At 40.5% G+C, this 25795-nt stretch overlaps 1 protein-coding gene across 3 annotated transcripts in view; it reads right to left on the bottom strand.

Moving 5' to 3' along the window:
- Positions 1–2203: 2203 nt before the first annotated feature.
- The window catches only part of cnksr3 (cnksr family member 3), a 125835-nt gene continuing 102243 nt past the window's right edge, over positions 2204–25795 (bottom strand). For 2 of the 3 annotated variants that reach the window (XM_063055996.1, XM_063055998.1), the window contains 5 exons: positions 25325–25471; positions 24872–24996; positions 12305–12510; positions 5211–5300; positions 2204–5080 (listed from right to left, as the gene is read on the bottom strand). In XM_063055996.1, coding sequence (XP_062912066.1) covers positions 4806–5080; positions 5211–5300; positions 12305–12510; positions 24872–24996; positions 25325–25471 — 843 coding nt within the window. In that variant the 3' untranslated portion in view covers positions 2204–4805. The remainder of the gene's footprint in view (positions 5081–5210; positions 5301–12304; positions 12511–24871; positions 24997–25324; positions 25472–25795) is intronic. The other variant, XM_063055997.1, reaches the window with a different exon arrangement.

Raw genomic sequence — 25795 nt, 5'->3', positions numbered from 1 at the left:
GTAATCCACTTCTTCAAATTATGTCTTTAATTGTTCATTCCTGTTCTAAATAGACATCCTCCATTCTGAGTCTGTGTCCTCTGGTTCTAGACTCCCCCACTATAGGAAACATCCTCACATCCACTCTTTCTAGACTTCTAACATTCAACAGGTTTCAGCGAGAATCTCCCCTTATTTTCCTGAACTTTACTGAGTACAGGCCCAGAGCCATCAAATGCTGCCCAGACATTAACCGTTTCATTCTTGGAATCAGTTGCCTGAACCTCCTCTGGACCTTTCCTATGCCAGCACATCTTTTCTTAGATAAGGGGCCCAAAACTTCTCACAATATTCCAAGTGGGGATTGACCAGTGCCTTATAAAGCCTCAGCATTACATCTTTGCTCTTACATTGTAGGATTCTCAAAATGAATGCTTAAAATTGCATTTGTCTTCCTTACGACTGACTCAACCTGCAGGTTAACCTTTAGAGAATCAAGTACGAGGACCTCCAAGTCCCTTTGCATCTCTGATTTTTAAAATGTTTTCCCTGTCTATAGTCTATGCCTTCTACCGAAGTGCATTGTCATACATATCCCATCACTATATTCCATTGGCCACTTCATTGCCCATTCACCCAATCTGTCCAAGTCCTTCTGTAAAATTCCTGCTTCTTCAACACTACCTGCCCCACTGCCTATCTTTGTATCATCTGTAAAGTAGTCTCCCCTTCCAATCAACTTTGGGCAGCTTCTCTCTCATGCCTCTGCAATTCCACTTTCCTGCACTATAATACATTACTTCTGACTTTATCTCCCCCCACCGCCCCCCCCTCAAACTGCAGGATGGATTCTATCATATTATGATCACTGGCTCCTAAGGGTTCCGTTACCTTAAACTTCCTAATCAAATCTGGTTCATTACACAATACCCCATCCAGAATTACCTTTCCCCAGTGGGCTCAACTGCAAGCTGCTCTATGAAGCGATCTCATGGGCACTTCACAAATTCCTTCTCTTGAGATCCTGATTTTCCCCAATCTACCTGTTCTTTGAAATCCTCCTTGATTATTGTAACATTGTCCTTTTACATGCTTTTTCTATCTCCCATTGTAACTTATATTGCACAACCTGGCTGCTGTCTGGGGACCTGTGCTTTACTTCCATCAGGGTATTTTTACCCTTACAGTTTCTTAACTCTACCCACAAGGATTCTACATCTTCTGATCCTTTATCACCTTTAAGGATTTGATTTCATTTTTTAATGAACAGCGCTACCCCACTGTTTCTGCCTACTTACCTGTCCTTTCAATACAATGTGTATCCTTGGTGCTAAGCCTCCAATCCAACTATGATCTTCTTTCAGCCACGACTCAGTGATGCCCACAGTGTCATACCTGCTACTGGGTTACGAGGTCATAGACCTTATTCCGTACACTGTGTGCATTCACATATAACACCTTCAGTCCTTTACTTTGTCCCCAACTCATCCCACTTTTCCCCATCATCTGCCTGTCCTTCCTCGCAGTCTCTCTGCATCTACTTGTATCCCAGCTGCCCCATCCTCAGTTCTATGACTCCAGTTCCCATCCCCTGCCAGATTAGTTTAACCCTCTCCAACAGCTCTAGCAAACTTGCGCGTGAGGATATTGGTCCTCCACACGTCCAGGCAAAACCCACCCTTTTTGTACAGGTCAAACCTTTCCCCAGATGAGATCCCAATGATTCTTAAAGGTATTTAAAGAGATTTTTAAAAAATTAATATTAATGCCTTACATGCAGCTGAATGCCCTAGATCTTCAGTACTTAAAATAAAACTCCTAACAGCTTTGACAAACTCTAGTACTAGGGGTGTGAATTTGCTACCCATCAGAAAATTACAGCAGTGTGGATGAGTTTGTGTATTAGGCTTGTCTACATATCCGAATTACTTCACATTCAATCAAAATATTCATCATCTTAATTCATGATTTCAGTATCAACTCAGTAAGTTGGTCAAATCAAGCAAGTCTGGGTCTAGGAAAATGTAAACAGTGCACTGTGCCATGTTAAAGCCAGCACCTTGCTCTTTTCATGGACACTTGTACTCACATCCCCTAACTCAAAAGAACCACTGATTATTTCCAAACCTGGAGTAAGATTTACTGGGCATAGAAATAGAAACCGTTTTCAATACCTTGGTATCCTCAAAATAAGAGTGCACAATAATTAATAGTTTGTGAAAAATGTTGCATCTTTAATAGACCTGCAAGTTTTAACACCATGTTTTAAACAAAGGTGAAGGCAGTCATGGTGGTTATTTACAATGAAATTTGTTATCATTTCAACACATTTCAAATAGTAAACTCAGTAATCTTTTTACCTAAACTCAAAAATGTGCATAGATATCAGCTCCCCGAGATAGCAATAACAAACCTCTCCTATCTATAAACTATTGAGGTTTATGTAAAAACATTAGACAACCAGAAAATCTGCATAAAAATACTGGCACGTCTTTTCTGTGCAAATTCTGCTAATTTAAACAATTGGGGATATCATGGACTCAGTGTTTCTATCATTACATGTTTTACAGAATATTTATACAATGATAAACAAATTAGAAGTTTTGAATATTGTGCATTAATACAAGCAAAAATCCAGAACCTTAAAATATTTCATATAATTAAATACTCTATTAAAGTCTGAATAGCTGCAAATTCATAAAATCCAGTACTCCAGGTGCATAATTGTCTATTTGGCAAAAAAACTGCCAATGCAGCTTTGCGTCCCATTTCAGAAAAGCATCTTGAGACTTAATTCTTTAAGCTTGCAACCTTGTTAGTCACTATTACAGGTCACCACAGCCCTTAAATGATTCATATTATATGGGTGCCTCTTTTCAGTACACTGTATATTAAAAAAAAATACAGGAAGCTTACTGTCAGCTGCAAAAATTGTAAATCTAAACTCACTGGCTTAATTAGATTAATAAGTTCCATACATTCAGTAAATATGCCCAAAACTTTGGTTATAACAAATGGCTTAATTTTTAAAACATTTATACAGTCCAAATTTGTCATTGAAGTAGCTATTTCAAATTTTATCTTGCTTATTTTTATATATCGGAGAGAAACTTAAACATATTAAATAAAATAATGCCTTAAATAAATCATGCATCAAAATGTATTCCTTAGAGCTATATTTTGATTGCCGTCTTTAAAGGCTGGGAACGAGCACAACTCAGGACAATCAGTAAGGAACTGAAATGTGAATATGGAATTTCCATGATCAAAGTTCTTCAGGTACTTTTAGCCAATCAAAAAAAAACTTCACAGTGCCCCGATCACACATCCAAGCATTAGTCTTCTACAAAACCTACAGAAGGCAGGATGATTGAAGAGGTGGAGAAGCAAAAACAGCAAATAAAAACAGCTCAGTAATAACTAAATTTGGATAATGACAAAATGAAAAATACTTGAATCTAAAAGTAAAATAATTCCAATTTTAAATTGGTACTGACCTCTAGAATAGTTTCGATATGCATGTGGAAACATATTAAACAAGGAGAAATCAGACAATTTTTACCCAAATGCAACTGTACTGGGAACATCCAAATATTGCCAACACTAAAGAAGTGACGAAATGAGGGAATGAAGTGGAATACAACAATTGCCAGGTACCACAAAATGTATCTAATAATACTTGCTCCTGGCATCTCATGGTATGAAATGTACTTAAGTAATTGCCAGTTAAATGAAAGCACATGACACATGCAGCAATCTCAAACTACAATTTGCATTTAACAGTCACCACCTCTTGTGAAGGTATTATAAATGATGTGGTAAGTTTTTCCAACTATGCAGGGTTTGGAAAAGATTCTAAGCCACCAGTCATTAGTTTCAAAGGAATCATTCACAGTGGCTCCTTCGGTTACTATAAGCTTCAAAGACACAAGTAACATTAACAACCATCACTTTCTTGAGCATGGTGGCCATCTCAGTTGCTTGGGAAGGCCTTACATCAATATATCTGTGGATTGGTCCTATCAGGCTACAGCATTTTGATGCTAGATTGCATAATTTCTTCAGCTGTTCAATACATCACAATGTCAAACCAGGAAATTGATGGGAATATGCATAGCTTTTTACAGTAAACTACTTTGGACAAGTTTCATACCTGGAGGGTTGATGACATGACTGGTCAGGTTCTGGGTACAGAAAATTTGCCTTTATTATTTGTTTTGTGAACAGGCGTGTGTATGCCTATTCACCAAGACCCCTAGCTCTCTTTGGTATGTGTACATGAGGCTGGACACCAACTTTCCAAGGACCAACCAAGCCTCAGAAAGGTGACTAAATGTATATAACCATGTACATAAAATGGGTTACATGCCCAGTAACATCAGAATTTTCACTACAATTTCATGTAGGTAACACTCTGTGATGTCCTTTTAGTTCTATTAACATAATTCATTTTAAATTCTGCTAATGATTCAAGAATGAATATGTAGCCATAACTTAGTCTGAACCTAATTTGGGAGGGTTGATGCATACCTTCTCATGCCATTGCACAGTTCAATGCATTCACTCTGTAACAAACTCTTAAGGTACCAGATGAACAAAGCATTTGTACAATCTGACTACATTTATTACCGGGAGATTTTGGAGTAAATGGTGAAAACCAGACTGCAATTGTAACCATTTAGACAGTGTAAGGCACCATTCAAATGATTGTTTAGATTTAATGCAAAAATATGGTAAGTACTTCCACATCTTCCTCAATTTTTACATGAAATACGTAGCTTTGTGTATTGCCCTTGGACACAAGTTGAAATGACTAGGTAAAAATCTCAGTGAGTTAATAATTTAAATCTTGTAATCCAACTGACACGTGATGAATGTTCTGGTGAGTTTTGTCTTGGTGAATTGAAGGTTTTTTTGGGCCCTTCTTGCTGAATAGGAAATGTCACACTTGTGAGATGTTCAGGGCCAACATAATCTTTCCCACTCACAGCTCTTCCGGAGTGGTTGGCAGCTATTGGTCCAGAAATGGGTGTTGCAACACTATCTTCATTCATTGGTGGGATTCTATCATTGCTGAAGTACCTGTAGAGGTAGTCCTTGTCTGAAAGAGATCAGTTTTTCTTTAGAGCCAGGAAGTTAAGAATAATTGTATGAATTACAATCTATATACAGTGCTTTCTTTACAATTTGGCTGTTTCTTAAGCATTGTAAGATTATAGCTTTTGACAAACCTTTCCTTCCTTCCATTCGGGATCTTGGACAAACCTTGACTTCACCCATCCAACTCTTGCCCACAGGCATCGACAGAGGTCGAGGTCTTCCTATTGACAGAAAAGTGTTTTAAATTTGAGACCTGATTTCTGAAATCAAACATTGCTACAAATTCACTTTAAAAATATTGTGAAATTTAGAATTTTAGGAAAAACAAAAAAAAACTCACCACCAACCAGGAAGTGACTTATGAAACTACTTAAAATTGGCCCTTGTAGAGGTTTGGGTTTAAAATAAAACACACAGAACTGAAGTGCAAGATCAAGTTCAACCAGTTTTTAAACAAATTTGCAAAACTAGTGATTTGGAACTAGTCCCATACATGATATTTGACAAACTGTTTTAAGGATTTTACAGTACATTTTGGTGAATGTTCAGCTGGTGATGTATCACACACAGCAGTTTTTTTTAAAAAAACATTTATACAGCATTGTCACAACCTCATCATCCACTACAGGCTAATGAATAAAAGTAGAATCTGATCTATTATGGCAGCCAATTTGTATGAGGCATGATCCAACAACCAACTGTTAAGATAAAAAGAGAAAATGCTAGAAATATTGAAATAAACAGATGAAGGGTCTTCAATCCAAAATGTTCATTTTCACAAATACTGAGTGGCCTGCTGGGTGAATCCAGTATTGTGCTTTTATTTTGTATAGATGCAGAATGTTGGATCTGCAAATGCGCAACTGTAATTCTAAAACTGTAGAATAATTATTCATTAAGATAGATCTCTTTCCCAAAAACAAATTAGAGTTTGAATAGTACATGCTGGCAATGTGATGTATTCACTCCTATTTTAAGTGGATATGAACAAATTAGCTATTCATTTCCCTGGACATGAAGTTTAAGCAAGAACATTCTCAGATCTCAAAAGCTGAGAATCCCATCTTGTCAGCTATATTAGCCTTTGAAGATCTGCTAAACTTATTTTGCCATGTGTTCAAATCTTCAAGAATCAATAATGATTAGATTTACATGCAGCTGTTAACTAGATTTATGGGAAATAAATACTGATTACACATTTTAAGTGATCATTGCCTTCTCTATGAAAAGATTTGAGTAGCTAATATTCTTCCCCCCCCCCCAAAACTGACCAAATATGTCAGCTTCAAGATAATTAGTTAAGTTTTCTAAAACTGCAATAAAATCAGAAGCACAGGATTTACTGGATGCTTCCCGTGATGTTCATGAAGTGTGTAAACTTTTTTAAAAAATTACTGAAAATGGATTTTTATTCGAATTAACCATTCCAAAGTAGTAACTCGCCTTCTCCACACCCAACTTTGGAACGTGAGGCTTTGAGAAATTCTAAAAAAAAATTGCCTGAATGCAACCTTCAGGGTGGTATGGTGGTTAGCGTCATGCTTTACAGTGTCAGTTGTAAGACTGGGGTTCAATTCCCACCGCTGTCGTGAGTTTGTACGTTCTCCCCATGGCCACGTGGGTTTCCTCTGGGTGCTCCAGTTCCCTCCCACATTCCCAAGATGTACGAGCTAGGGTTAGAAAGTTGCGGACATGCTACGTTGGTGCTGTAAGCACGGCAACAGTTCCAGACTTCCTCAGGACACCTTTGGGCTGTGCTGGTCATTGACGCAGTCTATAGTATGCTTCAATGTATTCGATGTACCATATCAGATTGGGTGTGAAGTGCATGCAGAGAATCAACTGGGCCTCCTACACGCGGGATGCACGTTTTTTGGGTTGGCGGTCAAGTGCGCCTGTGTTTTCACCTTGATGGGCCTGGTTCATTGCTCCCTCTGTAAGTTGCCAGCATGTACCACTACTTACATTATTCAGTACAAATCATTTAATCATACTACTCTGTTGTAGTTCTTGCTCCATGCATACAGAACACATGACAAATAAAGCCGATCTTTAGTCTTTAACAATGTACACTAGCTAAGGAAATGAATGAAGATTCAACCCTGAAAATGTAGAATTAATGGTGTGAAGTGACATTCCACTCCAGACAACCAAAACCGGGTTTTCACCTCTGCTTATGCACTATCGTCCAGCACTGATACAAGCATTGATCCCACCAGCAATGAAATCCATTGAAATAATTCATCAGTACACTTAACCCTTAGGAAAAGTTTTCTAATTTCATTTGGCTGCCACATTGCATCAGTTTTTCTTCTATTCATTTGCTTCTCCTGGGAAATGAGGTTGTGAAAAGATTTATAAACAGGCAGGATTCTACAAGACCATAAGACATTGGAGCAAAATTTGGCCATTCGGCCTATCAAGTAGGTTCCACCATTTGATCATGGCTGATCATTTTCCTCTCAACCCCATTCTGCTGATCTTTCCAGAATTTTCACACCCTGACACATCAAAAATCTACCAACCTCCGCTTTAGATACAGTCAATGACCTGGCCTCTACAACCATCAGTGGCAACAAATTCCACAGAATCACCATCCTCTGGCTAAAGAAATACCTCATCTTCATTTTAAATGGACATCCCTCTATTCTAAGATTGTGCCCTCTGGTCCTAGACTCCATATCCACTCTATCTAGGCCTTTCAATATTCAATAGATTTCAATGAGGTTTTCCCTCATTCTTCTAAATTACAGTGAGTACAGGCCCAGAGCCATCAAACGCTCCTATGACAAGCCTTTCATTCCTGGAATCATTTTCGTGAACCCCCTTTGAACCTTCCCCAATGTCGGCACACCCTTTCTTAGCAAAGGGGCCCAAACCTGCTCACAATACTCCAAGTGAGGCCTCACCATTGCCTTACAAAGCCTCGGGGTAACATCATTGTTTTTTATGTTCTAAGTCTCTGGAAATGAATGCTAAAGCTGCATTTGCTTTCCTCACCACCAACTCAACATACACATTAGAGTTTAATTCCTCAATGAGGAAGCCCAAGAATTTTCTTCTCATTTAGAAAGTAGTCCATGCTTTTATTCCTCCTACCAAAGTGCTTGACCATACACTTCCCCACACTGTATTCCACCTGCTACTTATTTGCCCATTTTCCCAAACTGTCTTTTCTTCTGCAACCTCACTGCTTTCCTCAATACTACCTGCCCCTCCACCAATCATATTGTCCACAAACTTTCCCAAAAAGCAATCATTTTCATCAAACAAGTCAGTGACATACGAAATGGTCCCAACATCGACCCCTGTGGAACACCACTCGTCACTGGCAGCCATCCAAAAAACACTCCCCTTATTCCCACTCTTTGCCTTCTGCCAAGCAGCACTGCTTTATCTATGCTAATATCTTGCCTGTAATACCATGGGCGCGTATCTTGCTAAGCAGCCTCATGTGTGGCCTTCTGAAAATCCAAGTAGACTACATCCGATTCTCCTTTGTATATCCTGTTTGTTATTTTTTCAAAGAATTCCAACAGACTTGTCGGGCAAGATTTTCCCTTAAAGAAACCATACTGACTTTGGCTCATTTTATCAGGCGCCTCCAAGTACACTGAAATCTCATAATTAACAATCAACTCCAAAATCTTCCCAATCACTCAGGCCAGGCTAACTGGTCTATAATTTCTTTACTTCTGCCTCCATCCTTTCCTGAAGAGAGGGACATATACAATTTCCCATGTCGTCTGGAACAATGCCAGTATCCAGTGAATTTTTGAGGATCATTACTAATACCTCCAAAACCTCTTCAGCCACCTCTTTTCACACCACGGGGTGTAGACCATCTGGTCCAGGTGACTTATCTACCTTCAGGCGCTTCAGTTTCCCAAGCACCTTCATTCTAGTAAGGGCAATGGCACTCACTTCTGCCCACTGACACTCTCCAACACCCGGCATACTGCTAGTATTTTCCAGTCAAGACTGATATAGAATATTTAATTAGTTCGTCCACCATTTCCTTGTCCCCCATTACTACTTCTCCAGTGGTCTGATATCCACTCTTGCCTCTTTTATTCTTGATGTATCTGAAAATACTCTTGATATCCAGTTTGATAACAATTGGCGAGCTTACCTTCATGTTTCATCTTTTCACTCTTTATGGCTCTTTAGTTGCCTTCTGTTACTTTTTAAAAAGTTTTCCAGTCCTCTAACTTCCCACTAATTTTTGCTCTATTTTACCCTCTGTTTTGCTCATGTTGGCTTTAACTTCCCTTGTGAGCTATGGTTGTGTCATTCTGCCTTCAGAATACTACTACTTCCTTTGGATGTGTCTATCCTGCACCTTATGAATTGCTCCTATAAATTCCAGCCATTGCTGTTAATAATCATCTCTGCTAGTGTCTCTTTCCAATCAACTTTGGCCAGTTCCTCTCAAGCCTCTGTAATTCCCTTTACTCCACTGCAATACTGAAACATCTAACTTCAGCTTCTCCCTCTCAAATTGCAGGGTGAATTCTACCATATTATGATCACTGCCTCCTAAGTGTTTCTTTACCTTATGCTCCCTAATCAAATGTTGTTCATGATACAACACCCATTACAGAATAGCTGATCCCCTAGAGGGCTCAACCACAAGCTGCTTTAAAAAGCCCTATCGTAGGCATTCTACAAATTCTCCTTTGGTCTCTAATATCAGCATAAACCTGATTTTCCCAATATTCCTGCCTTTTAAATCCCCCATAAGTATAGTAACATTGCCCTTTTGACATGCATTTTCTACCTCCCATTGTAATTTGTAGCCCACATCCTGGCTATTGTTTGGAGGCCTGATTATAACTCCTATTCAGGGCCTTTATCCTTGCAAATCCTTAACCCAACCACAATCATTCTACACCTTCTGATCCTTTGTCACCACTTTCTAAGGATGTGATTTCATTTTTACTATCAGAGCCACCCCACGCCCTCTGCCGAACCACCTGTCCTTTTGGTACAATGTGTATCCTTAGATGTTAAGCTTCCAACTATAATCTTCTTTCAGCCAAGACTCAGTGATGCCTACTGACTGCAATTTTGCCCCATCACCTGCCTGTCCTTCCTGACCGCCTCACTACACACTGCCTCTGCTTGTATACCAACTGCCCCATCTTCACCCATCACCCAGTTTTGCAACCCCCTGCCAAATCAGTTTAAACTCTCTGCAACATTTCTAGCAAACCCGCCCACAAGGATATTGGTATCCTTGGGCTCAGGTGTAACCTATCTATTTTGTACAGGTTATACGTTCTCTAACATAGATTCCAATGATCCAGAAATCTCAAAACCAGTTCCTCAGCCATTCATTCATCTGCCAAATCATCCTATTCTTACCCTGGCGTGTGGTACAGGCAGCAATTCAGAATACTACCCTAGATGTCCTGCTTTTCAGCTTTCTACCTAGCTCCCTAAATTTGCTCTTCAGGACCTCTTCCCTTTTCCCACCTACTTATACATTGGTGCCAATATGTATCAAGACTTCGGGCTGCTCACTCTCCCCCTTTAGAACGCCATGGACCTCCTTCCAGGGTCCCTAACCCTGGCACCTGGGAGGCAACATACCATCTGGGTGTCTCTATTGCATCCGCAGAATCTCGTGTTTACTCCTCCAACCATGGAATTCCCTGTGACTACTGGGGTCCTCTTCTACCCCCTTCCCTTCTAAGGCACAGTACTAGACTCAGTACCAGAGACTCAATTGCTGCAGCTTCCCCCAGAGGACTCCTTCCCCTCCACCCCGCACCAACAGGACCCAAAGTGGTACATTTACTATTGAGGGCAATGGCCACAGGGGTACTCTGCACTGGCTGCCCATTTCCTTTCCATCTACTGACAGTCACCCATGTACCTGCCTCCTGCAACTTCGGGGTGACCACCATCTTGTAGCTCCTATTGATCACTTCTTCATTTTTCTGTACCAGCCAGTGGTCATCGAGTTGCAGCTCCAGTTCTAAACATCTTCTCTGAGGAGCTGCAGCTCGGTGCACCTCACACAGATGTGGTCATCTGGAGGCTGGAGGTCTCACAGAATTCCCATAAGCCACACAAAGAACACAATGCAGCCCCCGGGGCCGTCCTCACTGCACCATGTACTAACAGAGGTAGAATGAAGAAACATACCAGATATTTATCTCACCCAAGCTCCCCACTCCAACACTGGTCCTCTCACACAATAGTCACTCTACTTGTCCCTGCCTTATTCTTTTACTAACACAAAATAATCTGCAGATGCTGTTGTCAAAGGAACAGTCACAACTCAGCAGGTCAGTCAGCATCAGTTGAAAAGATTAGTCGACGTTTCGGGCCGAAACCTTTCGTCAGGACTGAAGGAAGAACTTTGGGGAGGGTTTGAAGAATGCCGGTAGTTGAAAAAAAACAGTAATTTGAAAGACAAAGGGATGGGGGAGGGGAAGCAGGGAGGTGATTGGCAGGAGAACAATGCGAAGTAGTAGAAGGAGGCGGAACTATGAGGGAGGTGATGTGAAATAGGGATAGAGGAAGGGAGGGGGAGGGAATTACCGGAAGTTGGAGAATTCTATGTTACCGGAAGTTGGAGAATTCTGTTACCGGAAGTTACTACCAGTATTCTTCAAACCCTCCCCAAAGTTCTTCCTTCAGCCCTGCCGACGGGTTTCGGCCCGAAACGTTGACTAATCTTTTCAACTGATGCTGACTGACCTGCTGAGTTCCTCCAGCACATTGTGAGTGTTCCTTATTCTTTTACTACTTGTCTCAATGTTAAACTTCTAACACATTTCACATACAAGTATTGCGATGCTTCAATTTACTGACTGACAACAATCTCTGCAGCAATAGCTTTAGATTGAAATTATAATACTTAAAAATATCTTGTCGATACATCTTATTTTCACACAGCTTCCCCCCCCCCCGCCAGCAATTACATCACCAACCGTGTAGAAATTGAAATACACCTCATCCATTACTACATTATCAACAAGCGCTTTGGTCATACCCTTAAATAAATCCTCTTTAAAAATCTTTGGTGCTGCTGATGTAAGATATTATCTGAATCCCATATGATAGGAGACATTCAATGCAGCTGATCACAATCTCTGCTAACAGTGATGAACACAATCAACCAAAAGCATCTACCTTCAATGCATTGGAAATAAAGAACACAAACAGGGAAAATGAAGCTCCAGAATTCAGAGTAAAAAAAATGGGAACAAACCATACAACTGTGTTTTGTCCCGCATTCTACTGGGCATTGGCACTTCAAATTTATATGGAGGTAACTGATCATAATCTGCAATGGTAAACCGCCGTCTCAGGTATTCTTGATCCAAGAAAGAGTTGGGCGACTCGGACCCCTTGGGAACCGGCCTGATCGGTCCATGCTTGCTGACCTCTTCGTAATCGAGGTTCCCTTGGTCATCCCTGTATATTGGGATAAAGCATTAACCATCACATTTTTGGATCCATATAATACATTATCAACAAAGCATTAGATGGAGACATAATGTAAAAATTTTTACTCCTCATGTATGTGAAGGATGCAAGTGATAAAGTCAATTCAATTCAACAATTGTCACAATTTACTGAATCCCCATTAGTTACTCCAATTAACTTACTGATTGTGAGGGGGAAGAGAGGACAGAACTTGCACCACATAGCTTCATCCAGAAAGCATGTGCCTTCTACATACTATAAATAACCTTAAATAACAATAGATAAGCAAATTTGATGCTGATTGTGTGAAGCTATGATCTACCAAGCCAAGTAAATGCAATAAATGGAACAAGCAAATCCACCATCAGCATCAGGACTGAAGTATATGGCAGCCTTAAACAGATAAATATGGCATCATGCATTACAAACAGGACTGTCTTGTTATTTTAGAAAAAATAAACACTGCTTTAAGGCAACAAAAAAAAGCCCTGCCACCATAATAATTTCCGTACTTTGAATAGCAAACAATTTTTTTTTAGATGTTCATTCAGGCTGGCAGAATTCCCAAGATTGTACTAATTATTGCAGGAAATTCACTGTTATACAGCAAGAGTTAAAAGCCTTAGAAATCAAGCCAAGCCATCAGTGCCAAACTCCATGCACCCATTACAGCACCTGATAGCATCAATGACAAAACGATATGACAAAATGATAAAATGATTGACTATCAGACTGAATTAAGGTGGGGTTATGACAAAGAATTATTTCAAAATGAAAGGCAACTTTCCACTGAGATATTATGACTAGAAACATGAAAAGTCAATATTCATTCTGCTAAAATATTTGAATCAAACTTTTTTCCCCAAGCTGATGCTATCTTTATGTTGAACAACCTGTTAAATACTCAACTGATTTGTCATCACTACTGAGAACAGAACAGACTGATCACTACTTAGTCTTTTTAGAATCAGATTTCGTATCACTGGCATATGTTGTGAAACTTGTTAACTTTTATTGATCAGCACAGGGTAAAGACTGGGTCAGGACAGCAGGGATAATTCTTTTTCGTTACTTTCAAAAAGTGCCATTGAATCTTTGATATTCACCATTAAATGGCTCAAGTTTCATAATGAGAACATTTACTTGAATAGATTTTTGGCTAACGAAATCTGACTTTATTTTCACAAATGCATACTTGTCCTTTCTTTGCAAGTAATACGTGCCCAGTACAATTTATTGACTTCTGCTGCTGAACTCAATTTGACTGGCAGAGACAAACAAAAAATAAAAGTTTTTTATTCAACCATAATTTTTAAGTGTTCATCCAGCACTGAAATACAGCATCTTCACTAACAGTACACCATTTCAGCAAATGATTAATAAAAAGACTACCCATAAAAGCATGCAGCAAGACCATACAAATACTTTCATGGCTCTCTCCTCACCTTCCTGTTTTATGAATGGACATCCAGAACAGATTAATGAACACCAGGGTATTTGCTGGTCAAAAGCATGACTCCATTACTCAATTTTTTTTTTAAAATCAGGAATTCAGTTCATCACATCTCAATATATAGGTTTCTCACACACAGCTCATGATTATGGTATTGGACAATACAGCTTCACCAAAATCACCACAGGATTAAGTCCTATATCCCTATACATTTATCAGTGCATCTCTCCTCTTTTGCACTGCCATCTATAGGAGGCCCACCAAACACCAGAATCACTAAATTCTGCTGCTTCACTACACCTTCAAAAAGAATTGATTGAAACTTCTCCCGCTTTTGGCTCTGCACGTTAGTTTGCCACCAGATGTTGAATTGAGAACAGGGCATTTCTGGAAATGGCACAACTCAGATCAAAGGAAGGGAATGCTGAGCAGACTCTACGATGGAAATGGTCAGTTTGTTGAAAAGTACTACTCTCAACATAGCCGGTTTCCTTTAAATCAGGAAATGTGAGATGCTCTCAACTGTTCTATGCAAATCAAACCACTGAAGTTGTTAATGGAACTGAGATACCAAGAACAATTAAAAATTATGCTAGGCACTTTTTTCACATTTTGCTTAGTCATTCACATTTACTGCAAACTGAAATTTGAAATTAACTAAGTGTAAATACACAGCGATGCGATAACAATTAGCATACTTGCTGCATAATATGCCTGAAATACACTTTTGAAAATGCACAATTCTTCCAGATTTCTATTTGTATACAAGCAGAACAATTATTTGCAATTTTTTTTATCCTACTGATTTATCTGATGAATCTTCTCTCCTCATTCTTAACTTGTGCACTTATTTTTTTAAAAATATACTATTTTTTTGGAGGAACAGCCTGATAATAGGCCCTTCTGGTCCAATGAGACTGGGTCACCCAGTTACACCTGAGTGACAAATTTACCAAACAACTTGTACATCTTTGGGACGTAGGAGAAAACTGGAGCTTCCGGAGGAAACCTACTGGGTCAAAGGGAGAATGTACAAACGGCGACAGAAATTAACCCAGATCGCTGGCACTGTTATAGTATTATACGAGCTGCTATACTACTGTGTCACCCCCAATCATAAATGAAGGCAAATAAATCTCAATGTTCAGTCAGATAAGAAGGTCCATGCAAGTCAAAGCACGAAAGATCAGCTTGCTGGCCCGAGGCTCCATCATAATGTGTAACGTAATACACCTCTTGCTAAGAAAGCAGCATGCAGGCTTAATAGACTGGAGCTTCTACTGGAGACAGAAGCTGCCTAAGGGAAAATAGTTTTGAACACATAATTGAAGTATCAGACTCAGCACTATTTTGAACAAAATTCACTCCAGATTAGTAATGTACCACACCTTAGAGTCAAAGTTGAACAGCACAGAAACGAGACACACAGCCCAACTTGTCCATGCCAACTGTGATGCACTTCTATGCCAATCACATTTTCCCCATATTCGGCTCATATCCCATAACACCTTTCCTATATTAGGGCTGTCCAAATATCTTTTGAACATTGTAATTTGTACTTGTCTCTGCCACTTTCTCTGGCAACTGATTCCATGTAACTATTCATCTACTGTGCAAATATTTGCTGCTCAAATTTCCTTTAAATTTCTCTCTTCTCAATGTAAACATTTAATCACACTTCTTTTGGAAAAAGATCCTGGCAAACGAAAGCCTGCAACTTCCCTTTTGGAGCTGAGCTTTTGACTCGCCTGTACGACCTGGCATTTTCGTGGTGTGAAATGAAGTCTCGAAGGTGTAGGACATTTGTGGCGTGGCGTGTACGGGCTGAATTGAGGCAGCAGGGGCCGGCCCGAAAACAAAGAGTGAATCTACGTTTGGCCATTGCTGGAGAGCACGAGTCGATTCGAAGCTGCGGAACCAGGGCAGCATGGCCTGGGCCTGAGAGCGAGGAAGAGGCTGACTGATTTAAGTGCAGGGGCAGACTGAAAAGGTCAGGGTGTTGGGGCAAAGGCAAGTTCACTGATCGGCGAGGATTTACTTGTCTCTGCCTTGAACTGAGGCTGTGGCCTGCAACTAACAGGCTTCTGAAGGGACTGCAGGGTTGACTGACTTCATGGCTATGAACCCACTTTTGTGAGCTTTAGTTCTGAATGTTATTTGCTTACTTTTTAATTGTGTGCGTGATTTGTTTTTTTTTTGCACAATGGCTGGCTGACAGTCTTCTTGTTTTAAATGGGTTCCATTGGGCATCTTTGTTTTGTGACTGCCTGTAAGAAGTCGAATCTCAAGCTTGTTAAAAGTATACATACTTTGATAATGAATGTACTTTGAAACTGTACATACACATTACCATACTTTTTCTTGCAGGCATTCACAGAAAAAAAGGAAAAACAAAACAATCTAAAAACTATACATAAACAGAATGACAACGTGCAAGAAAAGACAAACTACGTAAATTACAAATACTGAGAACATGAATTGTAAAGAATTCTTGAACGTGAGTCTGTAGGTCACAGAAAGAGTTCAGTGTTGTGACCGGACCCAATACACAATACTCTAAATGCGCCCTGACCACATTTTGTTCAGCTGTCACACGACATCCCAACTCTTATATGCAACTCCTCAATCTATGAAAACAAGAATGCCAAATGCCATCTTCAATACTTTATACAGTATACCTGTGTTACCATTTTCATTTAGTTGTTATCCCTAGCATTTAACTTTGTCCTCTCTGTACCGGATGCTCCGAAATACATCATTTCACGGTTGCATGGATTTAAATCCATTTGCCACCTCTCCACCCAACTTTCCATCTGATCCATGGCTCTCTTTACACTTTCCTAAGTTTCTTTGATATTGACTATTCCACACATTGTAGGTGTGAATTGGGATAGATTGTTTACTGGCAAATGGATGATGTGTATGAGGGAGGCCTTTAAAATTGAACATACAGAATTTCTGTGTTCCTCTTAGAAACATGGGCTTTAGGGGAATCTTGATTTGAGGAAAATTGAAGCCCTGGTTAAGAAGCAGGAGATGCATGTCATGGATAAGAAGCTAGGATCAAATGAGGCTCTTGAGAATAAGAAATGAAGAAAAACACTTGATAGACATCATGAGGGCTAAAAGATAACACAAGTTCCCTCAGGTAGACAAGGTCAAGAGAATCCCAAGGGTTTCTCCAGATATATTAAGAGCAAAAGACTAAATTGGTCCTCTTGAACATCAGCATGGTTATCTATGCATGGAACTGAAAGAACTGGGAGGTCTTAAATGAAATTTCTGCATCTGTATTACTCAGCAGACATACAAGGGCCCATATAACTGAGGCAAAAAAGTAGTGAGCTCGTAGACCATATCCAGACTACAGTTGAGGAAGTACTTGCTGTCTTCAGGCATATTAGGATTGATAAATACCCAGGTCCTGACAAGGTATCCCCTTGGAACTTGCAGAAGGCTATTGTAAAAATTGCAGAGGCCTAGTCAGAGGTATTTGAAACGTCCTTAGTCACAAGTGAGGAGCTGAAGGACTAGTGGACAGCAAATGTCAGTCATGGGCAAATTACTGGAAAGCACTCTAAGGGACAAGCAGGTCGGTGGTGTAGTGGTATCCACACTGAACATCAAGGCCAGTGGTCCTGGGTTCAAATCCGCCAGCTACTTGCACGCTTTCCATCTGTGCTGGGTTGAGCATCGAGCTAGCAACTCAGCCTTGTAAAAAACAGACAAATGCTAAAGAAAAGGCAAGGTTGTTGCCCGATGCAGAGAGGAACAACATTCTAAGAAACAGTATATACAAATATCTGTGTATAGACAGGACCTGATTAGGGACAGTCACTGTGGTTTTGTGGGTGGTAGGTCATGTTTAGCCAATCTTAAGAAGTTTTTTTGAAGAAGGCTGATGAAGGAAATGTGGTGGGTATTCTCTACAAGACCTCTGACAAAGTCCCAGATGGAAGGCTGGTCCAGAAGGTTAAGTCACTTGGCACTGAAGATGAAGCAGTCAATTTGATTCTACATTGGCTTAGTGGGGGAAGCTAGCGGTTGGTAGTGGATAGTTGTCACCCTGACTGGAGGCCTGTGTGTCACAGGGATTGGTAGTGGATCCATTGTTGTTTATCATCTATATTAATGATCTGGATCATGTGGAAAATGGGAATACCAAGGTGGTAGATGACACCAAGATTGGCGGTATGGGGGACAGCGAAGAAGGCTATCAAAGCTTGCAGCATGATCTGGACCAGCTGGCAAAATGGGCTAAGAAATGGCAGATAGAATTTAATGCAGACAAGTGTGGGGTGTTGCACTTCGCACTTTGGCAGCTGTATTAAATTTTGCAAAACACAATGAATATTAACAGTTCAAAATGACAATTTAACTCTTTCAAAGCTTGCCACAAGTAATGTTTGTAGCAAGTAGACACTGTAGGTTTGTCAATGTCTAATGTTTGTGGATAGCAGCTGGATTTGCTGTTGGTCACCTTGAGAGCTAGGCTGATGGATTCTGGCTTATTGCTTACATGTAATATTAATGTTCTTTGCAAGTCCCAGCAATATTGTGTGCAAAACATTGGTGGACTAATGGATGAGGCGTGACCATTAAAATGTCTAATTGATTTATTTGGATGTGCTGAACACTGTGCAAATGAACACGTACTATTTGAATGAAAGAACCCAGGCTGAGTTAATGACAGGAGAACAAAAAATCAAAGAGTTTGTCTGTTTCTATGGCTACATCCACACTAGACCAGATAATTTTGAAAACGCCGGTTTCGCGTAAAAACCACAGGCGTCCACACTAGGTGTTTTTGAAAATACCTCTGTCCACATTAAAACGGATATTTGGGCGAATTTCTTCCTACTGGGCTTGCACTGGACACACAGAAAACAAGCGAAGAGGAAACAGTATACTTGGTGTGCGTTTGTCCAGTTACAGACGAGAAAGACTTAAAAGGAAATTGCCAAACAAAAGACTTGGTGCGCGTTTGTCCAGAAACATTTCCTACAGTCATAGTCTCTTCACCGATGAAAGGGACAACGGCTACAACTAAATGCAATAAGGCTTGTTACTGGGCAAAAGTGACAATTGCATCTATTGAATGTTTGCACAAGCAATACATGAATAAAGCACCTTGTTAAATGTATAAAACATGAATGCATCAGTGTTATCTTGTATTTCCATACAATGTTACATTAGGCTGTTACACATCTATTGTCAGATATTGTTGTTGTGGTATTGGAGGTTGCGTTCAAGAAAACAATGAAATGCCTTGCTGCCGCCACCATTTGTTCCGGCACGTCATGACAGCGTTTTTAAAAATAGCCGGTTATCCTGTACACACTACGCCAGATATTAGGCTTTTTCAGATTTATTCACTCTGGACAGCGTTTCTGAAAAGCTCTGTTTTCAGGGGAGGAAAACATCGTTTCAATGTGGACAGAGGGTCAAAACGAAGAGAAAAGGCTTTGATTACGGATTTATCCGGTCTAGTGTGGACGTAACCCAAGCATCCCTCTACACTTGTGGAACCTGTATTTATTGGGTACCTTCCCTGGGTTTGTTGGACTTTACTCAAGGACTGGAAATCACAATTGGTGCCTAGGACCCAGGGGTGGTTTCACAAGCGAGTTCAAATTCAGAATTCCCCTGATAACAGCAACAATCAAATAAAGTCTTTGTTACTCGCTATGTCATTTATTGTGTGGTTTATTTGTTTTCTATTTTATGATAATAAATCATGCTTAAGTTACTTTGTTGTGTTGTGACTCAAATATTTAGGGTTGATCAACCCCGCCCATTACAACAGGACAGACTAGGATAGGGCTTATACAATGAATGGTAGAGTGTGGTAGAACAGAGGGACTTGGGAATACAGATCCACAATTCTTTGAAAGAGGCACCACAGGGTCATAAAGAAAGTTTTCCGCACATTGACCCTCATCAATCCTGTGTTTCAGGAGTTTGGATGTTAAGTTGAGGTTGTACAAGGTGGTGCTGAAGCCAGACTTGGAGTACTGCATGTAGTTCTGGTCACTTACCAACAGGAAAGATATCAATAAGCTTGAAAGGGAAAATTTACAAGGATGTTGCTGGGACTTGAGGACCAAATTGTACGGAAAGATTGAATAGGTTAGGGAATTTAGTCCCTGCAGCATAAAAAAATCAGGTGAAATCTTATAGAGGTACACAAAATAGTGGAGACAATGTAGTAAGCAATGTTTTGAAAGAATCATGGAAAAAGGAAAACAAGACCATTTGGCTCACTGAGCCCTTCATCCTTCCAGCAGAACAAGCTAACTACTTCCATTTCTACACTTTTTCCTCAAGGCCTTAGAATCTTCCCCCATCCCACCATGAAGTACTTATCCAATTCCCCTTTAAGTCATGAAGGGATTGCATTCCAACTCAATGCGCAGTGCAATTATGTTATTTCATTACTGATGCCTCTGGTTCTCTGTCAATCATGTTTCATTGGTGTTTTCTAGTTGCATACACTTTTGCCACTGGAAAAAGATTCTCATTTACAACAAATCATTCAAATTTCAACACCACTCAAATCCTCATCCTTCCCTACGGCATAGGGAAAAAAAATCTGCAGCTGCTTCACATGACAGATGTCTATTGCTCCAAATACTATTCCAGTTAAGCTGTTCGATATGGTCTCAAACTCTTGACCTGCTAAATGCAATGCCTAGAACAGAATATGTTAGCAAATCAAACAACTTCTTTTTGTACTTGATGTCTCTGCGAATAAAGACAAGGATTTGTCAAATACCCAAGTTAATAAAATGTCCTGCCAAACCTTTAAGATTTTACCATGTAGTCTCCACTACCTCACTATTCCTCGTGAAAATATTACTTCACTTTGACAAGTTTAATTTCACCTGCTACAGGTCTGCTCATTTTACCAGTCCCTGAAACAGGGAATGTTGGAAACAGGCAGCTGAGTATAAAGAGAAACAATGTTCAAGTGATAGGTCAAATATCTTTTCTCAGAATTGGGTTAGTGGAAACAAGTGGCAGCAATATTGTTTTACTCTTTCCTGGTTTCGATAAACAATCATCAATTTGAAGTACAGTATTAATTCTTGCTTCTTTTACCCCAGTTGCTGACCTGCTGAGTGTTTCCAATATTCCCTACAGTTATTTCAAACTTCCAGATAGGGAAATAGTACAACTAACTCACATATCAGCTATGTAAGGATAGAATGGAGACACAAGAGATGGCAGAACAACACGCACAACACGCTGGAGGAACTCTGCGGGTCGGGCAGCATCCGTGGAAACGAACAGTCAATGATTCAGGCCGAGACCCTTCGTCAGGACTCTTTGGCAGTCTTGACAAAGGGTCTCGGCCTGAATCGTTGACTGTTCGTTTCCACGCATGCTGCCCGACCTGCTGAGTTCCTCCAGCGTGTTGCTTTGACCACAGAATCCGCAGAGTATTTTGTGTTCAAGAGATGGCAGATACTGGCATCTGGATCTGGAGCAACAAAATTTGCTGGGAGAGCTTGGCAGATCAAGCAGCACCTGATACAGGCCTTTGACACAAAATTCCTTCCTTCCTTCTCACAGATGCTACTTGACCTGCTGAGTTCTTCCAGCAGATTGCCTGTCGCAAGCAAGGATAAAGGTCTTCCCAAGTACAGTCTGAGGTCTGGAGCAATACAACATGGACACAGGCCTTCGGCCCCAGTGAGTCCATACTAAACACATTATCCACCTAGCTAACTCCAACTTCCTGTGTTTGGTCCATATCCCTACAGGCCCCACCTTTCCAAGTACCTAAGCAAGTACTTCTTAAATGATACTATTGTACTTGTCTCAACAACCTCCTCTGGCAACTCATTCCATATACTCACACCGTGTGTGGAAAAAGTTAACCCTCAAGTCTCTTTTAAATCTACTCTCAGTGACCACTTTATTAGATGCCTCTTGGACCTACTAAAATGGCGGCTGAGTGCATGTTTATGCTCTTCTGCTGCTACAGACCATCCACTTCAAGGTTTGATGTACTGTACATTCAGAGATGCTGTTCTACACATCACTGTTGTAATGCACGCTTATTTTCACCTTCCTGACAGCTTAAACTAATTCACCCCCAGAACTGCTGGTCGCTGAATTTTTTTATTTGTTTTTTGCACCACTCTTTGTAAACACTACAGAGTTGTGGTGGATGAAAATCCCAAGCAATCAGCAGTTTCTGAGATATTCAAACCACCTCCATCTGGCACCACAATCATTCCATGGTCAAAGTCACAATCACATTTCTTACCCATTCCGATGATTGGTCTGAACAACAACTGAACCTCTTGACCAGGTCTGTTATGCATTTATGCAGCTTTTTTACCACCCCATCTACCTGTGACACTGCCTATGCACTTGTACTCTGAGGTCTCTGTTCCAGAACACCCCCTAGTGCCCTTTCATAGCACAAGTCCTATCTATTCTGCTTTGATTTTTCAAGACATCATCTAATACACATCTATATGGGAATCCAGTTGCCCTCATCACCCCACTTCTTTAACTGATCAAGATTCCTCAATAATCTCCGATAATCTTTTTCACCATCAACACCTCCCAATTATGGTGTCATCTGCAAAGTTGACGATCAAGCCTTCCGCATTCATGTCCACATTGTTATACAAACAACAAGGGTCTCAACACCAACAGCACAGCACTTGTTACCAGTCTCCATTCCAAGAAACCTTCATGCAGGCCCTTGTTGAAGGGCTTGCTAAAGTTTAAATAGAAAACGTCAACTGCTCTACATTCTTTTAACACTTTTGGTTCCCTCCTCAACAATCTCCAAAAGATTCAGCAAGCATGACTTCCCACACGCAAAGCCATGCTGACTCCTCCTAATCAGACAACCTATCCAAATGTTAGTAAATCCTGTCCCTTAGAATTTACTCCAGCAATTTCCCCACGACTTAGGTCAGGCTGACTGGCCTGAAGATCCCTTGCTTGTTCTTGCTACACTTCTTAAGTAACAGAACAACATTAGCCACATTCCTACGTTCAGAAACTTCACCAGTAGCTAATGATGCAGCAAGTATCTGTATAAGGACTCCTACAATTTCTTTTATTACCTTCCACAAAGTCAAAGCACGCACTCAGTCAGGTCCTGATGACCTATGCAATGCAGTGTTGTATATATCTCCTTCCTGACATCATGAACATTCTCTAAAATGTCTCCACTTGTTTCCTATATCTCGGGCAACCCTGATACCACTTTCTTAACTTTACCTATCAGATCTATCTCATACCCTCTTTGATGTCCTGATTTCTCGCATGTGTGTTCTTAACCTTTTTGAAGTCATCAAGGGATTCACTTATCCCCCAGCTCCTAAACCCAGTTTATACTTTCTCCTTTTTTCTTGACCAGAGACTAATATTGCTTGCCAGCCAAGGTGCCCTCTAAGCTTACCAGGTTTAACAGGAACATTTTGTTCCTGGACTCTTGCTATCTCATCTTAGAGGTTTCCTACTTGCCATTCATTTCTTTCTCCTCAAACAGGCTCTACCAACTGACCAGTGACTAATTCCCCCATAATTAGTCCAACGTCAGTTGAAGTCAATAACCAGTGGACCCATCTTATCCTTTTCTTCTTCTACTAATATTGTTCCTTTGCTTAAGTGTATCAAGACAAGCCACAGAGCGAGCTTAAAACTAATAGAATTATCGTTGCTGACACCAAAGTACTTGCTGGTTGCCACTTCAGTTACTTGTCCTGCCTTGTTTGCCGAGAGGGGGCTCAGTATTGCTCCCTCCTGAGCAGGGCCCTCTACATACCAATTCAGGAAACTTTCCTGGACACATTACACAAATATCACCCTGCCTTGTCTCCTAACACCTGGTAGCCCAGTCAATGCCAGGGAAATTAATATCTCTCACTAATACACCCTGTTATTTTTATAACAATGAGCAATTTCTCTGCACACATGCAACACTGAGCAGACAGTTCTGCCTTTCTCTTAGTCATGTCTCTGCTATGGCTTTAACATCCCAGTTCCTCAGAACCAATCTATGTTCCGAGTCCATCACAGTTTAACTAAGTATTCTTCCCCACCACCCCCCCCCCAACTTTACTGTGCTCCTGACTATCATGATTACTAAATTTATTCATGACGGCTACTTTATCCCATGACTTGCTCCTGCTCAAAGCCCCCCACCCCTCCACAGCCAATCTAATTTAAACCCTCCACTGTTGCGCCAACGAACTTCCCTGAAGGAATTTTGGCTCAAGTGCATCTCATCCGTCTTGTATAGGTCACCTCTACCCAGAAGAGACCCCAGCGGGCAGGAACCTGAATCCCTGTCCCTTGTACCAACTCCTCAGCCCCGCATTGACTTCCCCCATCTTTCTATTTTTGACCTCACCAGCATGTGGCACCAGGAGTAATTTGGAGATTACCTCCCTCGAGGTCCTGCTTTTTAACTTCTCACACAGCTCCCTGTCATCATTCTGCAGGACCTCATCATGTGTTTTACCTGTGCTAATTAGGGAATAGTACTCTTATTCACCACCGGAATGCATCACCACCACGGCTGGGTGAAAACATACTTTCAAACCTTCTATTCACCGTTACACCACTGGAAGAGATGTTCAGGATCCAACAAGAGTCCACATCAGGTTTTCTCTCTACGGTTCAGTCTGCAGTGAAGAGACTAAAAGCAATGGCTGAGAACCCAGTTGGGTAGCTGATGGAATTTTACTATACAGGGACTGGAGTTACTACATGTACACGTTGACACTGCTATTCCAAGTGAGCTACTAACGTAGCTGCAGATGTGAAACATCAGTTTTCTTTGACTGGATCTGTTCACATCTGTGTGCCAGCTTTAAAAGATACAGGAAGCCTTTGTTCTGCTCTTTCAAGTGGTTTGCATACCGAGGAGTATATGGAACGACTGGCGGTGGTGGGATGTATAGATCCTTAATGGGAGGCTTTTCTTTCTTTTGAGATATCTCCATTGTGCTGGCTGTTGATGGAGTTGCAGTCTGCGAAGGACTGATCTGTTAAAAAAAAACACAAGGTAGTACAAATATTCAAAGTTTTATGTGCAAGGATGGGGGTGAGTGAAGAGAAAATAAAAAAAGCATTCTCAAATAATTATTATGCCAAGAAGCTTTTCATATCAGCTCTAAATGAATCACAGCCAGTAATAAATATGTCATAACTTTCTCCACATCTGTTCAATAGTCCAACTTCTACAAAACACAGTGGAGTAAATTTTTGGACCTTCATTAAAGCTGACAGTGCACGCTAACCATAATACGATGCAGTATCACCTGCAAATGTTGCCAATAAAATGCAGAAACTCTTAAGGAGTTCTCTTTTTACCTGCACAGCTGGTGGCTTCCAGCGCATATTCTTCAGAGGAGCTGGAGTAATGTTGCATGTGCTTGCTGGCCTTTTTTTCAGCAAAAGCATCACACCAGCAGGGTCTTCACGAAGTTTTCCAACAAGATTTTTTAACTGCCATCCAACCTTTTAACAATAGACAATGGAATGAGATCTGTATTAATAAACCAGTCACTTTATCTTTAGAGATGCTAATTTTTTTGAGAAACCCCACAGTGGCAGTCCTTTATGGAAGAACAAAACAGGATATATTAAGCACGAGGAAATCTGCAGATGCTGGAAATTCAAGCAACACTCAAAGTTGCTGGTGAACGCAGCAGGCCGGGCAGCATCTCTAGGAAGAGGTACAATTGACGTTTTTTTAAAAACGCAAACACGAGGAAATCTGCAGATTTTTTTTAAAAATGCAAACGATAAATCGTTGACTGTACCTCTTCCTAGAGATGCTGC

The sequence above is a fragment of the Mobula hypostoma genome, chromosome 8, assembly GCF_963921235.1.
Source record: "Mobula hypostoma chromosome 8, sMobHyp1.1, whole genome shotgun sequence".
NCBI classification, from domain to species: domain Eukaryota; kingdom Metazoa; phylum Chordata; class Chondrichthyes; order Myliobatiformes; family Myliobatidae; genus Mobula; species Mobula hypostoma.
The sequence above is the reverse complement of the archived record's forward strand: the minus strand, read 5'-3'. Positions and strand labels throughout refer to the sequence as shown.